We start from the raw sequence: 16267 nt of genomic DNA on the forward strand, positions 1-16267 counted from the left end.
GCTCGGCTCTCCCCACACTGGATGCGTTCAGGGTCGCCTCCCCGCTTCACTGCACCCATTTCCAGCTCTGCCTCGCCCCGCACCCCACGTTCCGGCTCATCCCGGATTCCGGCTCGCCCCGAGTCCAGCCCCAGTCCCCAGCGCCGGCCACCTCCCAGCCCAGCTCGCCCAAGTGCTCACCGCCCCGGCCCCGGCCCCTCCCCACGCCCGGGCCACTCGGCAGTTACCAGCAGGTCCCGCCCGCTCGACGCAAGCGCCGCGCAGCCAATCGGCGGCTGCCACACTGCGGCCCGAGCGGGGCTGGGGGGTTGGGACCTTCGGCAGCAGGTCCGCCCGGGCTAAGACGCGTGAGCACAGGCAGAGGGTGCGTGGTCGCTGGCCTGGCTTCCGCAGTCCCCACCGAGTCCCGACCCTCCTCGGCCGTCCCCACCTCACCTCGCCGCCATGCGCCTCCGCCGCCTAGCACTGTTTCCGGGCGTGGCGCTGCTGCTCACCGCGGCCCGCCTAGCTGGTGCCTCCGACGTGCTGGAACTCACGGACGACAACTTCGAGAGTCGCATCTCCGACACGGGCTCAGCGGGCCTCATGCTGGTCGAGTTCTTCGCCCCCTGGTGAGGCCACTGAGCCGGGAGGGGGAGGGAAGGCCGGGCCGGGCTGGGCCGGGCCGGGCCGGGCCGGGGGCGAAGGCTTGGACGGTTGGGCCTGCGCAGCGCGGGGCCCTCCACCATTCCTGAGAGCCCGGCTGCAGCCAGTAAATTTCCCAGCCCGGGGGAGCCGAGATATCTCATCGAGAGCGGAGAAGTGGGTGCTGATCGCCGCGGGGCGAGGCCCGGGAAGGAAAACCCAAAGAAGGCCCCTCTCGTAGGGCCACATCCTTACCTCGGTGCTCTTGCGGCACTTACTATTTGCAAAGGGTTTAACCACCCCTCTACCCCACTTCGATGGGCATCTTGACAGTTTCTGGGTGAGTCGGTGTTAATGTTCTTCATTCTAATATAAGGCATTTCAAGGCCTTATATTAGAAGCAAACGTTTCACCAATTGCAGAGGTCCTGGGCTCCCAGGGTACTTCCTGTCGTCTTGCCCCAGGCCCCGCAGCCATTGGTTTCTAGCCAAGGTCACACTCAGTGGCTGCAGAATGGTCATAAGTGCTTTCTTGGGGCGAGCAATTATTTTGTTCATCGCATGGTGCACCCTTTCTCCATTAAGTTGATCGCTTACTTTCCAGCACCGGCTGAATCCTGTCAAAAGGAAAGTAGGTGAGCAAGAGTAATTTCGTCAGAATCTCCCTAAATTGTCCGTTTTAATTAGGATTTTTGAACAATGCCAGAAACTCCACAGAGAAAGTAGCCAGTATTGGAGAAATACTCCACTTCAGGGTGATTTAACTAAACAAGGCTGTAAATTGCATAGGATAGAACTAACTAGAAATAAAAAGCTGGGAGTGGGGGTGGGGAGCAAATAGGGTTTCTGGCCCAGTAATAAATCTGAGGTTTATTTTTCAATTTAACCCCCAAGTCTTTAGTACAGCAAACAGCAAACAAAGATTATCTTAACAACATAAGATAGCTCACTATATCTATGATAATTAACAGTTCCTAATTTTTCCACCTCTGCCACAATTACCCTTAATTAAAAACTATCTGTATTCAAAAGTATTAGTAAAACAAAGTGTAAAACTTTCACTTTCTTCTAACTCTGGTCTTCACTGCAGGTGCTCAACTGACTTGTTGAGGGTTACCCTAGAAGTCCTGTAGTGAAAATCACCTGAAACAGAAGGATGTGCTAGAGGCAATGAATTTTGATTTTAGCTTGTGACAGATTTTGTGTCTAAGGCATTCCTGTGGCTAACTGGCAGTACTGATTACATATCATAGGTGGTCTTTATACATCTTTAGACTCATTCTCTCTTAGAAACAACACTTCGCAATCATATAACCATGTCAACTTCAAAGGGGTGTCACTGTAATTAAAATGATTGTATGGAGTTGTTTCAAAACTGGTTGGTGCTTCACTGGCTACAGTAATCAACTTGAAGTGAATTGCTGGGAAATTGTGGGCAGTTAGACAGTTTAACGTAGCTTTTAATGTTTTCATTGATTTTAGAGAGAGGATGGAAGGAGAGAGAAACATTGATGTGAGAGAGAAACAATGATCAGGTGCCGGGAGGGCTACTGAACCCACAACCTGAACATGTGCCCTCACCAGGAGTTACACTGGTGACCTGTTGATGCACAGGACCATGCTCAACCAACTGAGTCACACCGTCAAGGACTAAAGCAGATTTTTTTTCCCCATTGAAGGTGTTCTTTTCTACTTTAAATTGTATATGCTTCCCTAAGAACTACATATCCCATCATGCACTAAACTATTCCAAAAATTGGGTAGATCTCTGCTGTGGTATTGGCTCTTAAGTAGTCTAGAAGGTAAGGTCATCCTCCACAATACGTACAAGAAGTATCAGTTTTCTAAATAGTAATTTGGAGTCAAGGAAGTCTCCTGTTGATAATATCCTTATTTCTTCACATTCAACTATTTTTATTTTATTAATCCTCACTTGAGGATATGTTTTTATTGATTGTAGAGAGAGGGTGAGGGAGAGAGAACAACAACAAAAAAACAACCACATCAATTGGTTGCCTCCCATATGCACTCTGAATGGAGCTTGAACTGTTGCCCTAGCCAGGAACTGAACTCGAAACCTTTCCTTGTATGGGATGATGCTCCAACCAGCTGAGCCAAACTGGTCAAGGCTCAACTGTTTTTATTTATTACTACTTAAGCTGGAAATGATTTTTGACTGCTATATTCCTTTGTACAAATCCAAGAGTAAGAGCTCACAACTTAGGAGCAGTTAAAGAATATTAAGAGTCAAATGAGCCTGGCCAGTTTGCTAAGTGGTTAGAGCATCCACCAAGGGACCAAAGAATTGTGGGTTCCATTCCAGTTAAGGCATGTACCTTGGTTTCGGTTCCATCTCTGGCCCTGGTCAGGGTTCTGCTGGAGGCAACTAATTAATGTGTCTCTCTCACATTGCTGTCTCTCTCTCTCCTCCCCTTTCTTCTCTCTCCCTCTCCCCCTATCTGAAAATCAATGGAAAAATATCCTCAGGTGAGGATTAAAAAAAAAAAAGTAAAATGAGCCTATTTTGAGAAAGCTCTTTCTGGTTTGTTTTAGAATATTTTTTCACTTTCATTTTACAAGTAAAAGTGAAAGATTTCTTTGCAGTTGATTATGTAGACTGATATTTCCATTATGGAATTAATCATCTTTGTAATTTGTAAGACTGAAAGTATTTGAATTTCTCTGGGGGAAATAAATAGCACTATTTAAATGTTTGATAATTTCTGAAAATTTATTGATCAGTGTTAAGTATGTTTTAAGTCCTCAACATCCACTTACGTTGTAGATTTGTGCCCTACCCTTTAGGACAGTAGTATTAAATAATGACATTTGATATACAATGTTTCTAGAGTATAGAAAAAGACTGTGGATAGTATAAATATGTTTGTTTGTGTATTGATTTTTAGAGAGAGAGAGATAGAAACATTGACGGGAGAGAAACTGGATAACAAAAAAATACTTCATTACAACCACCACGCAGAATTTTTTACTTTCTACCAAGTTACTTTTACTGTTGAATTATCAGTAATAGTTTCTTTATCTGCATGAAGAAAAGACTAGACAAGATGATCTGTAAAGTCCCTTCCAGTTCTGAGAGTTCTGTGTTTTTTTTTAAATATATGTTTTTATTGATTTTTTAGAGAGAGGGGAAGGGAAAGAGAGACAAACATCGATATGAGAGAGAAATGTCGATCGGCCGCCTCCCACACAGCCCCCACTGGAGATGGAGCCGAAACCCGGGCCTGTGCCCTGACCAGGAATCAAACCAGCCACCTCTTGGTTCGTGGGTCAATGCTCCACCACTGAGCCACGCCAGCTGGGCAAGACTGTAGATAGTATAAAATTGAATATTTAATACAGGGTGGAACAAAAGTAAGTTTACAGTTGTGAGTATGCAAAACAGTTTATTCTTGTATTATTTTACATGCAAACAAGTGTAAACCAACTTTTGCCCCTATATTTATTTTTATGCATGCTGATTCCTTTACTTGGAATTCCGGCCCCTACACAATGATCACCTGCCCCCACCAAAACTGATCTTTTCAACAAAATTTAGCTCAAAAGTTAACTTCTTCCTTCCCTGAACAGTTTACTGGTTGCTCCCTCTTCTCTATTGGTACCTACTAATACTGTCTCACCACTGCCAGACTGGTGTTCCTTTAGGGAAAGGATTATATCAATTTTTCTGTTGGAGGCTAAAATAGCTTTTGGCACAGGGCAAGCATGAAGTGATGATTAATGATTCTTGGGTGAATATGAGTTGGAATTCATTATTAACTTATAAGTGCCATTCCTGAAGGTGGATGTGATTATTTGTGCTAGGAGTGAGTGAAAGAAGTAGTGGTTAATCTTGATGTTCACCTTCAAACTCTACCTGAGTTTCATTTGTCAGAATCTGTCTAAATTGGCTATTTTAATTAGGATATTTGAAAAATGTCAGAAACTCAAATGAGAAAGTAACCAGTGTTGAAGAAATATTCCACTTCACAGTGATTTAACTGAACAAGGGTGTAAATTCCTTAGGATAGAACTAACTGAAATAGAACACTTATGCGGGGGTGTCAAATAGGATTTCTGGCCCACTAAACTTGAGTATTTTCTTTTTATTATTTAACCCCCAGATCTTTACCACGGCAAACAATGATTATGATTTTTTTTTTACAGAATATTTATTTATTTTTTTATTTTTTTAAGGGGAGAGAGAGAAACATTGATTGGTTGCCTCCCCCACATGCTCACTGACTGGGGATTAAACCTGACATCTTTTGGTGTATGGGATGATGTTCCAACCAACTGAGCCACACTGGCCAGGGCAACAGTGATTAACCTGTGGGATAGTTCAGTTTATCCATGCTAACTAACAGTACTTAATTTTTCCACCCCTGCCACAGTTACCCTTAATTAAAAACTATCTGTGTTTAGCCCTGGCCGGTTTGGCTCAGCGGTTAGAGCGTCGGCCTGCGGTCTGGAGAGACCCGGGTTCGGTTCCCGCTAAGGGCATGTACCTTGGTTGCGGTTTGTCCCCGGCCCTGGTTGGTCGTGTGGGTGGCAGCCACTCGATGTGTCCCTTCACGTCGATGTTTCTCACTCTCTCTCCCTTCCTCTCTCTCCCTCCCATTCTATCTGTACCAAAAATGGAAAAAATATCCTCGGGTGAGGATAAAAAAAAAAAAAAAAACAACTATCTGTGTTTAAAAGTATCAGTAAAATAAAGGACAGGGTGGAACAAAAGTAGATTTATGGTTGTGAGTATGTGAAACAGTTTATTCTTGTATTATTTATTAATTATTGTGTTTTTCATACAACTATAAACCTTTTTTTGCCCCATTTTATATATAACTTTTACTTTCTTCTAACTCTGGTCTTCACTGCAGGGGCTTAGCTGACAAGGGTTACTACCAGTCCTGTGGTAAAGACTACAGGAGGATGTGCTTCTGGCAACAAACTTTGTTTTCAGCCTTTACAATTACTACACATTCAACAGAAATCTCTCTTCTGCTTTTTTCTTTATTCTCGTTGCTACCATGCTGTGCCACACTTTCATTTCTGCCATATGAAATATATTGTCTCTAGGTAGCATTATTTTTATCTCAGCTCTCAGTCCTATTATATTGCAGGCTGATGTAGTATTAATACACATAATAACACTCATTGTCTCTTAACAAAAAAGCCCTTTGCTGTTCTCTGAATATATCATTCTCATTAGTAATTTATCTTTGTTTTACTGTTCCCCTTATCTAAACTACCCTGCCCTGTCCTTTCTGAAGCCTTAAATCCTTAAAGACCCAAATCCAGTTCTTACTCCCATTAACATACATTCTTTTAACTTTTGAACCTTTATTGGGGTACCAAAAGCCTGGATTTCTCAGATAAACTGGTTGTTTTATTAGATCAATTGTAATTTGTATATTTTTCTATAACCCAAGTACACAAATTTTTAATTTCTTATGCAGTATTAAAGGAATACAGAGAGCCCTGGCTGGTTTGGCTCAGCGGTTAGAGCGTTGGCCTGAGGTCTGGAGAGACCCGGGTTCGGTTCCCGCTAAGGGCACGTACCTCGGTTGCAGTTTGTCCCCGGCCCTGGTTGGGTCGTGCGGGTGGCAAACACTTGATGTGTCCCTTTCACGTTAATGTTTCTTTCTCTCTCTCTCTCTCCCTCCCACTCTATCTGAACAAAATATCGAAAAATGTCCTCGGGTGAGGATAAAATAAATAAATAAATAAATAAATAAATAAAGGAATACAGAGAATATAATGAATAATAGCATATTTCTGACACATCTAAGATACCACTGATTGTGAGAGGAACCATTACGTATGTCTGACAAAGAATTACTACCATTAAAACTATTACATGATTGCAAGACATTCCAATTTTAGATATGGTAAAAGGTGCATCTGTAAAATACAGTATAAAGAATACCACTTATTTATTCACCACTCAGTCTGAAAAAATAAAGCTAATACAGTTGAAGCCCCGTGTCCCCCTTCCCCATCTTATGCACTTCCCCTTCCTGAATTTGCTATTATTTATCATCTGGTCCTTTTATACATTTAGTAAATATGTGTGTGACTCTAAGCAACATCTAGTATAATATTACAGTCTTTTTTTATTTTTTCATTTAAGCTCTTTAATGATGATTTTTAAAAAAAATAATATTCCTAAAGACCTTGACAAATAGAAGTTTTGTAGTTCTTTGTTTCAAACATGTTTTTAGGGGCAAATGTTTCCAAATTGCTTATTCATCATTTAAAATAAATCTTGAGACTGTTGGCTATGAAGTATATTGGCTCAGGTTTCTTCCATGTTTCCTTCCTTTGGTTTTCTAGTTCTTTAGATTTTTTTCTGTCTGGGGAGATTGCAGAACTACTCACCTTCTCAAAGTGGTCCCTCTGCAGCCCATTGGCTTTTGAAGAGATATACAGCTGGTGCTAGCTGTACACTAAGGAGGAGTATGTTACCCCCCACCTCCCATTGCATATACAGTATACACTATGGTTCTGTTAGATCGTTGCAGCAGAGGAGCAGGTGTTTCTGATGGCCCTCTGGGAACATATTCTAATTGACATAATGTTTTATCTTCATTCGTTCTTGTAGCCAGGTGAACTGTGTAGCTGTAAAAATCAGGCCTTCCCTCTTAAATATGTCTTCCAGGTGTTGTGCAGAAACTCATTGGGGGGGACCAATGAGTTGCTACAGTATGTGTAACAAATGAGTGCCTTCTGGGCTTCATTCTGCTACCTCTTCAAAATGGGTTTCTGGTCAAAAGAGTCATTGAAGGAATGGAGACAAAAATACTTGATGGTGATTCTTACTGAGTTAATATCATACTTGTAACCTTATAGGTTTCAGTCACTATTTTTAAGAACCACAGTGCTGTTTTCTTAAGGGAAAAATACTGCTATCTTGTCCTTCATTTTATCCTCATTAATTGGTCAAAAGCTTGAGCTCTTTACCTATTTAGTGTGGAATGTACTTTTGACTACTGCTTTCAGGACTCATTTGCACTTTTATTGAGAAAATAGATGCTGCTCTGGACTAAGCCAGTCCTATAGAGTTAATCTTAGGCTAGAACTAATATTTTTACCTTCTGAGAGCTCTGGTTTACTAATGGATATTGTTCAGATGATGCTTTTGCTTTTGGAAACAGCTACTAGTTCAAAAGTAGTAGTATAGTTTGAGATTCTACCTAGAGAAATAAAGTTAACAAATCACAGGATTAAACTTTAAACTGAGAATTTAGTTTTTATATCTATCTATCTATCTAGGTGTGGACACTGCAAGAGGCTTGCCCCTGAGTATGAAGCTGCAGCTACCAGATTAAAAGGAATAGTCCCATTAGCAAAGGTAAGTATAGGTGGATACTTTATTAAAGAAAATGAGGGGTTTTTGTAAATCTTCACTTGAGGATATGTTTTTTTATTGATTTGGGGGGTAGGTGTGGACTTTGATCATTTGCCTTCCATATACATGCCCTGCTCGGGGTTGAACCCACAATCTGGGTATGTGTCCTGACAGGGAATTGATCCTGAGACCTTTTGGTGTATGGATGATGCTCCAACCAACTGAGCCACCCCTCCAGGGAAGGAAATGAGGTGTTTTAAATAATAGTAGTTCCTCTACTCTTATGGTACAAAGAGAGAACACTAGTTTCTGGGCAAATACACAGCTGACTGTTGTATCAGTTTTGGTTTCAAAAGATTGAAAGTGGTGGAACTAAGGGAATTATTGGCAAAAGAGACAAGTGAAATATGTTAAATAGGAATTAAGGGGCAAATATGGAAAGTAAGAGTACAGTAGTCAAGGTTAGAAGAAAATTATTATTGAGTATAAATGAGTTCCCTAAACTGTCATGATAGTCACAATGATGGGAATAGGAAATGACATGAGGATGTTGATAACTGGTCGACTGTAAACTTGGTATGTGCTTTTACAATTAAAGTAATGCTTCCAGAATTTTGCAATTATTCTCTATTAAATCCACAGTTGTTCCAGTCTTAAAGCTCACATCTCAGCCAATTGTGTGGGTGGCAGCCACTCGATGTGTCCCATTCACGTTGATGTTTCTCTCTCTCTTCCTCTCTCTCCTTCACCCTCTATATGAACAAAAAATGGAAAAATGTCCTCAGGTGAGGATAAAAAAAAAAAAAGCCACTGTTACTAACTTAAGTGATTTGTCCCTCACGTGGTCTGTGTTAGAAAAAAGGTGGAGATCACTTTAGACAATGGAGAATCCAATAACGGAATTTATTTATTTATTTTTATGTTTTTAATGACTTTTTATTTTATTTTTATTTTCAGATAGAGCAGGAGGGAGAGAGGGAGGGAGAGAGAGAAAGAGAAACATTGATGTGGGAGAGACACATCAATTGGTTGCCTCCCACATAACCCCAACCGGGGCTGGGGATGAACCGCAACTGAGGTATATGCCCTTGGCAGGAATCGAACCCGGGACTCTTTGGTCTGCAGGCTGATGCTCTCACTGCTGAGCAAAACCAACCAGGGCTTAATGACTTTAGAGAGAGGGGAAGGGACAGAGATAGAAACATCAATGTGAGAGAGTAACATCAATCAGCTCTCTCCTGCATGCCCCCCACAGGGCATTGAACCCAAAACCCCCAGGCATGTTCCCTGACCAGGAATTGAACCAGGACCTCTCAGTCCATGGGATGACGCTCAATCCACTGAGCAACACTGGCCAGGACAAGGGCAGAATTTAAATGATCATTTGTGTGTTTTGTATGAGGCCCAGGAATCTAAATTTTATTTCTGTATTTTAAGCCTTTTTAAAATTGATTTTTAAAGACAGAGGAAGGGAGAGGGAGAAAGAGAAACATCCACATGAGAGCGAAACATCAGTGGGCTGCCTCCTGCACACCCCCCATCAGGGATCGAGCCTACATCCCAGGCATGTGCCCTGATCAGGAGTAGAACCGGCAACCCCTTGGTGCACAGAACGGTGCCCAACCAACTGAGCCATACCAGCCAGGACAAAGAATCTAACTCTAAAGATTTCCTGAGGTGGTTCTTATGTGGCAGTACCAGTCTGCCTTTAAAATCTAATGTACTGTGGCATGTATATCAATAATTATTTGATTCTTTATGACTTGACCGGTCTTAATATTTTGGGAATATAGGAAGAACCTGTAGCAGGCATCTGGATAATAAGTGTTTTATGCATTTTAATCTTTAGGTTGATTGTACTGCCAACACAAACACCTGTAATAAGTATGGAGTCAGTGGATATCCAACCCTGAAGATATTTAGAGATGGTGAAGAAGCAGGTGCTTATGATGGGCCCAGGACTGCTGGTAAGGATCCTCAATTACATTGTGGAAAACTGAATTTATTGTTAAGTACCTTGTTCTTTTGTAGTGGGAACATGACATTTTCCTATACAACATACTTTTAGTCTTTAAAATTTTTCATCTAAGAGGTCAGTTTGGTAGCTAATAAAATACTTCTCTAAATGAACAGATTATGTAAGTAATATAGAAAATACTTGAACTTGAGTTATAAGATCAGCTAGGCATTTTTTTCGTTTGAAAAATATTGAGTACTCTGTGCCAGGTATTCTAGACATACACATTTAAAAGGAAGTTAGCCATCAACAAATCATCAAACAACAAGTGTTGGTGAGGGTGTGGAGAAAAGGGGACTCTAGTACACTGCTGGTGGGAATGCATACTGGTGCAGCCACTATGGAAAACAATATGGTATTGCCTCAAAAAGTTAAAAATTGAACAGCCATTTGACCCAGTGATTTCACTTCTAGGAATATACCCTAAGAAGCCTGAAACACCAATCAGAAAGAATGTATGTACCCCTATGTTCATAGCAGCACTATTTACAATAGCTAAGATCTGGAAACAACCCAGGTGTCCATCAGTAGATGAGTGGATAAAAAAGCTGTGGTACATGTGCACAATGGAATACTATAAGAAAGAAAGATCTCTTAACGTTTGAGATTACATGGAGGGACCTGGAGAGTATTATGCTAAGTGAAACAAGCCAAGCAGAGAAAGACAAATATCAAATGATCTCACTTATTTGTGGAATATAATGAACTAAACAGACTGATGAACAAAATTGACCCAGAGACATAGAGGTAGGGTACAGACTGACAAACCCCAGAAGAGGGGGAGTTGGGGAGGAAGAGATAAACCAGAGAACTTATATGCATGTATGCATAACCAATGGACATAGACAACAGAGCTGGGGAAAGGGCGGGAGGGATGGGGAGGAGGGTGTCAATGGGGGAAAAAGGAGAAACATCTGTAACAAAAACAACTTAATAAAAATAATTTAAAAAAAAAAAGAAGAAGAAGTTAGGACATGAACTACAATGTGGTTGAACCTTGAAGACATTATGCCAAGTGGGATAAGCCAGTCATAAAAAAGACAGATATTGTGATTCCACCTATATAAAGTTCCTATAGTAGTCAAATCCATAGAGATAAAGTAGAATGGTGGTTGCCAGGGGCTATGGGAAGAACAGAATGGGGAGTTATTCAATGGGTGGAATTTCAGTTTTGCAAGATGAAAACAGTCCTGGAGATTGGTTGTACAACAATGTGAATATACCTAATGCCACAGAACTGTATAATTAAAAATTGTGCCCTGGCCCAGCCAGTGTGGTTCATTGGTTGGGCATGGACCATGCCCCAAGAGGTCGCCGGTTTGATTCCCGGTCAGGGCACATGCCCAGGTTGTGGGCCAGATTCCCAGTGGGGGGCATGCAGGAGGCAGCCGGTTGATGTTCTCTCTTATTGATGTTTCTGTCTCTCCCTCTCCCTTCCTCTCTCTCTCAAATCAATAAAGAAATGGGGGAAAAAATGTGCCCTGGCCGATTTGGCTTAATGGTTGGAGCGATGGCCCGAGGACTAAAGAATCTTGGGTTCAATTCTGGTCGGGGGCATATGCCTCAGTTGAGGTTTGAACCCTGGCCCTGGGTGGGTCATGTAGGAGGCAGCCAGTCAGTGTGTCTCTTAGGTTGATGTTTCTCTCCCTCCCTCCCTCCCACTATATCTGAAAATCAATGGAGAAATATCCTTGGGTGAGGATTTTAAAAAATGGTTAAGATGGTAAATTTTATGTTGTATATTTTACTAGTTAAAAATTATTTTTTATTCCTCACCCAAGAATATTTTTCTATTTATCATCAGAGGGAGGGAGGGAGAGACAGACAGAGTGAAACATCTTAAGTGATAGAGCCACATCGACTGCTGGCCCCCATGTCACACAACCCGACCAGGGTCAGGGACAAACTACAACCAAGGTATGAGCCCTTGACCAAATTGAACCCGTGACTCATTGGTCCGCAGGCCAACGCTCTAACTGCTGAGCCAAACTGGCCAGGGCTAGTTAAAATTTTTTAAATGTCAAAAATGTTTATGGATAAGATAAATTCAGTTAGTGATAAGAGCATTAAAGGTGAAAAACAAGCCTAGATGATGTGGTCTTGGGAGCACCACATATTCAAGGTAATCGGGAAGTAATGTTGGAGCTGAGACCTGAATGATAAGGAGCCAGCCATGAGAAAATCTGGATCAGAACCCTCCAAGCAAAGGGAAAGCCAGTGCGAAAAGGCCTGACAGTGTAACTGAGCTTGATGTGTTCAAGGCCCAGAGACCATGTGGCTGGAATGTAATCAGCAAGGCTGATAGGTAAAGTTTGAGATGTAAATAGGGAACCATATCCTATGTGGCCCCTAATTGATGCGAAAACATTTTTTTATATGAACAAAGACAGTTTTATCTTGAGTCTATCAAATATTCAGGCATATTTGATCTTTTATGGTGGTAAGCTAATAGGAAAGGTGTTCAGTTTGGACATTTTAGGTGACATGAAATTTTTTAACACTGTGGCTGTTACTCTTACACAAAGCTCTGCATAGCATGACCCATTCCTCATTCTTTTTTTTTTTTTTTTTAATCCTCACCCGAGGACATTTCTCCATTTTTTGTACAGATAGAGTGGGAGGGAGAGAGAGGAAGAGAGAGAGAGAGAGAGAAACATCGATGTGAAAGGGACACATCGAGTGGCTGCCACCCGCACAACCAACCAGGGCCGGGGACAAACTGCAACCGAAGTACGTGCCCTTAGCGGGAACCGAACCCGGGTCTCTCCGGACCGCAGGCCGACGCTCTAACCGCTGAGCCAAACCGGCCAGGGCCCATTCCTCATTCTAATGTCATCTGAAGACTCTTCCACTTTAGGATTTTTGTCCTGGCTGTATTCACAGCCTGAACTGATCTCCCATGTTTGCATAGCTTGCTCCTTTATCACATTATCCTTTTAATTCTCTGCATAGCACGATTTTTAAAATTATTTCTTTATTTGGAGATTATTTTATTATCTATTTGGAGATTTACTTTGTATTGCAAACTCCAAGAAAGCAGAGACCTTGTTTGGTTTATTTACTACTCTGTTCCCAGCAACTAGACTGGCGCTGGTAGTAGATACTCAGGAACTCTTTGTTAAATGCATGAATAAATATTTTGGCCCAACTGACATCATTTAGTCACCACTCAAAATTTGATATGTCTAAGCACAAAAAGGAGATATTTCTTTTCTTTTCTTTTTTTTTATCCTTATCTGAGGACATTTTTCCATTTTTTGTTCAGATAGAGTGGGAGGGAGGGAGGAAGGGGGGGAAGAGAGAGAGAGAGAGAGAGAAACATGGACATGAAAGGGACACATCAAGTGGCTGCCACCTGCATGACCCCACCAGGGCCAGGGACAAACTGCAACCGAGGTACATGCCCTTAGCGGGAACTAAACCCGGGTCTCTCGACCGTGGGCCGACGCTCTAACCGCTGAGCCAAACTGACCAGGGCATATATTTCTTTTCTTTATTATTTTTTTTCTGGCCTTAAAATCATTGATGAAGAACCCATGTTGCCATTCAGATTTATTAGTTTTATTTAGTGTAAAATTGGCAATTAGAGTTTAATTAATATAGTTTTTCTAAAGTTGGACAGATCTTAAGTAAATTGTATAAACCCAACCAGAATGCTGCTAGGCAAATATTCTCACTTGGGCTGCAACTTAGGTAGGTAGGTAGGTAAATAGGTAGATAAATAGATTTTTTTTTTTTTAAACTCAAACATTTCTCAGCATTTGACTGGGAGGTGACATGTTTGGCTACTTAGGATGGATTATTTTGTTCATGTAATCCTTTAAGAACTATGCTGTTTGCCTTTCCGCATAAAATAGTTACTCAGTACTCCTACTATACCTTCTAGAGAATTTAAATGCTTGTGGAGAAAGTTTTTTATAATAATTTTATACTATTATATAGTAATAACATAATATCCCATTTCAACTGATCTATTGATATAACCCCCTCCTCTGTGAGGAGTTGAGGAAAACATTTCAGAGGGAAATAAATCCATGAATGGGGAGAGAAGAAAAAAAGCTACCTTACAAGAAATGTAATTGTTAGAGTACTTAGAAGAGAAAAGGGGTAGAAAAGAGAGATATTATAGAGAATTGCACTGCCTCTGTCTGGGTCTGTAAGCATTTTTAACCTATGAATGGTTTCAGTGGGTAGAATAGTGGTCTGTCAACTAGGCTTAAGGGATAAAAAGATTTTTTTGTGTGGTTTTGTGTATGGTTATTATTACTTCTGAACTATTTTACTTATCTAGCTCATTTCACCTCAATAGGAAAGTGTGATTTTGGTGGATCTTGTACATGGAATGATTTGACTTGTACGTAGTTAAACTTTATACAAACTAGCTAAGCCACTACAGTTTTGCTTTTAAAATTTAGTAAGACTATAAGTAACTCTTTGTGCTTCTTAAGTATAAGGGATTTGTTATTTTCAAAATGGTGTTTCTTGAACTTATGTGCTAGGTATATATCAACAAAACAAACAGAAATCCCTACCCATTTAGAATTTACTTTGTAGTGGAGATAGATAAAAAAATTAATGATAGAGTGTATTAATTAGATGAAAAGTATTGTAAAGAAAGAGTAAAGGATCTTTGGAGGTTGAATAGGCTTCAGTTTACAGTAGGATGGTGAGGGAAGGCTTCATTAAGATGACATTTGAGTAAAGACCTGAGGGAGGTGAAGAAGGGAGCCAGATGGATATCTGGGGAAACAGTGTTCTAGGCAGAGAGAATAACATGCACAAAGTTATTATCTAATTTGTACTGTTATAAACATTTTACTACAGTGCTGGTAGGGGTATAAATAAGTACAGTCTCTTGGGGGAGGGGTTGCAGTTTAACAATTATAAATGGCATCTACTCTTTGACCAAGTAAATCCACTTCTAGCAATTTACCCTACATATATACTCAATTATATGTAACAAGATATTAGTACAAAGTTGTTTACTTTAGGATCATTTATAACAGCAAGAAGTTTGAAACAAATGTCCATCACTTGTTTCTGGTTAAGTAAATTTTGGTACATCCCTATATTAAAATACTATGTATGCATTCATAAAAATGATTGCGTTAGTTCCACATACACTTACATAAATTATCTCTAAACTATGGTAAATGATAAAAACAAAATACAGAGAAGCATATGTGTATGCTGCCATTTGAGGAGAAAAGAATAAATATGTAATTATTTATATCTAATATATCTGGAAGGGCATATAAAAAAATCAAAATCTTATCCAGTGGGGAGGAACTGAGTGAATAGGGACAAGAGTAGGAAGACAACTTCATTGTATACTCTTGTGAACTTTGAATCATGTGAATGGTTAGTTACCTTCTCAAAAGTTACAATTTGTTACTATAATCTTTCATCTTGTTTTTTAAGATGGAATTGTCAGCCACCTGAAGAAGCAGGCAGGACCAGCATCAGTTCCCCTTAAGACTGAGGGAGAATTTGAGAAGTTCATTGGTGATAAAGATGCTTCTGTAGTGGGTAAGTAGCAAATATCATCAACTTGGTTTCAAAAATCCTGTATATCTGAGTAAACAACAAAGTTAAAATAGCTTTGGTAACATTGGGGTCGGTTAAGAATACAACTCAGAGCCCTGGCCAGTTTGGCTCAGCGGTTAGAGCGTCGGCCTGCGGTTCAGAGAGACCCAGGTTCGATTCCCGCTAAAGGCATGTACCTCGGTTGCAGTTTGTCCCCGGCCCTGGTTGGGTTGGGTTGGGTTGTGCGGGTGGCAGCCACTCGATGTGTCCCTTTCACGTCAATGTTTCTCTCCCTCCTACTCTATCTGAACAAAAAATGGGAAAAAATGTTCTCAGGTGAGGATTAAAAAAAATAAATAACAACTCACAGAATTAGCTCAGCATTTCTATAATGTGAAAAAAAATTGGTGTTTTGAATGTCACTGTTCTTAGAGTGTAAAAATTTAATTTCAATGAAAGGGCTAACATAGGAGTATCTTTAACTTTTTCTGTCACATCTTAAACTTTGAGCTTTCACTCAACTAATAGGATAGTTAAGACTGAAAATAAGGTTTTAAGATGGGAGGACACCAGTAGGCAATAAATCTCCGTGCTTGCTATTTTCACACCCATGGGGAATTTAAAATTTAAGATCAAATTGCTAAGATATGTGTATTCTTACAGCAATCTTTGCTTTCCCAAGTGTTGCAGTATCTGGTTTTATCCTTAAATTAACTTGAGCCTGCGCTGGTCAGTTTGGCTTAGCAGTTAGAAGCG

At 40.7% G+C, this 16267-nt stretch overlaps 1 protein-coding gene across 1 annotated transcript in view; it reads left to right on the forward strand.

Moving 5' to 3' along the window:
- The first annotated feature begins 307 nt into the window (after positions 1-307).
- Positions 308-16267, forward strand: part of PDIA3 (protein disulfide isomerase family A member 3) — a 28756-nt gene continuing 12796 nt past the window's right edge. The window contains exons 1-4 of the mRNA XM_036277748.1: positions 308-611; positions 7893-7971; positions 9818-9935; positions 15407-15514. Coding sequence (XP_036133641.1) covers positions 445-611; positions 7893-7971; positions 9818-9935; positions 15407-15514 — 472 coding nt within the window. The 5' untranslated portion in view covers positions 308-444. The remainder of the gene's footprint in view (positions 612-7892; positions 7972-9817; positions 9936-15406; positions 15515-16267) is intronic.

This window comes from Molossus molossus, unplaced genomic scaffold (assembly GCF_014108415.1).
Source record: "Molossus molossus isolate mMolMol1 unplaced genomic scaffold, mMolMol1.p scaffold_m16_p_1, whole genome shotgun sequence".
Classification (NCBI taxonomy): domain Eukaryota; kingdom Metazoa; phylum Chordata; class Mammalia; order Chiroptera; family Molossidae; genus Molossus; species Molossus molossus.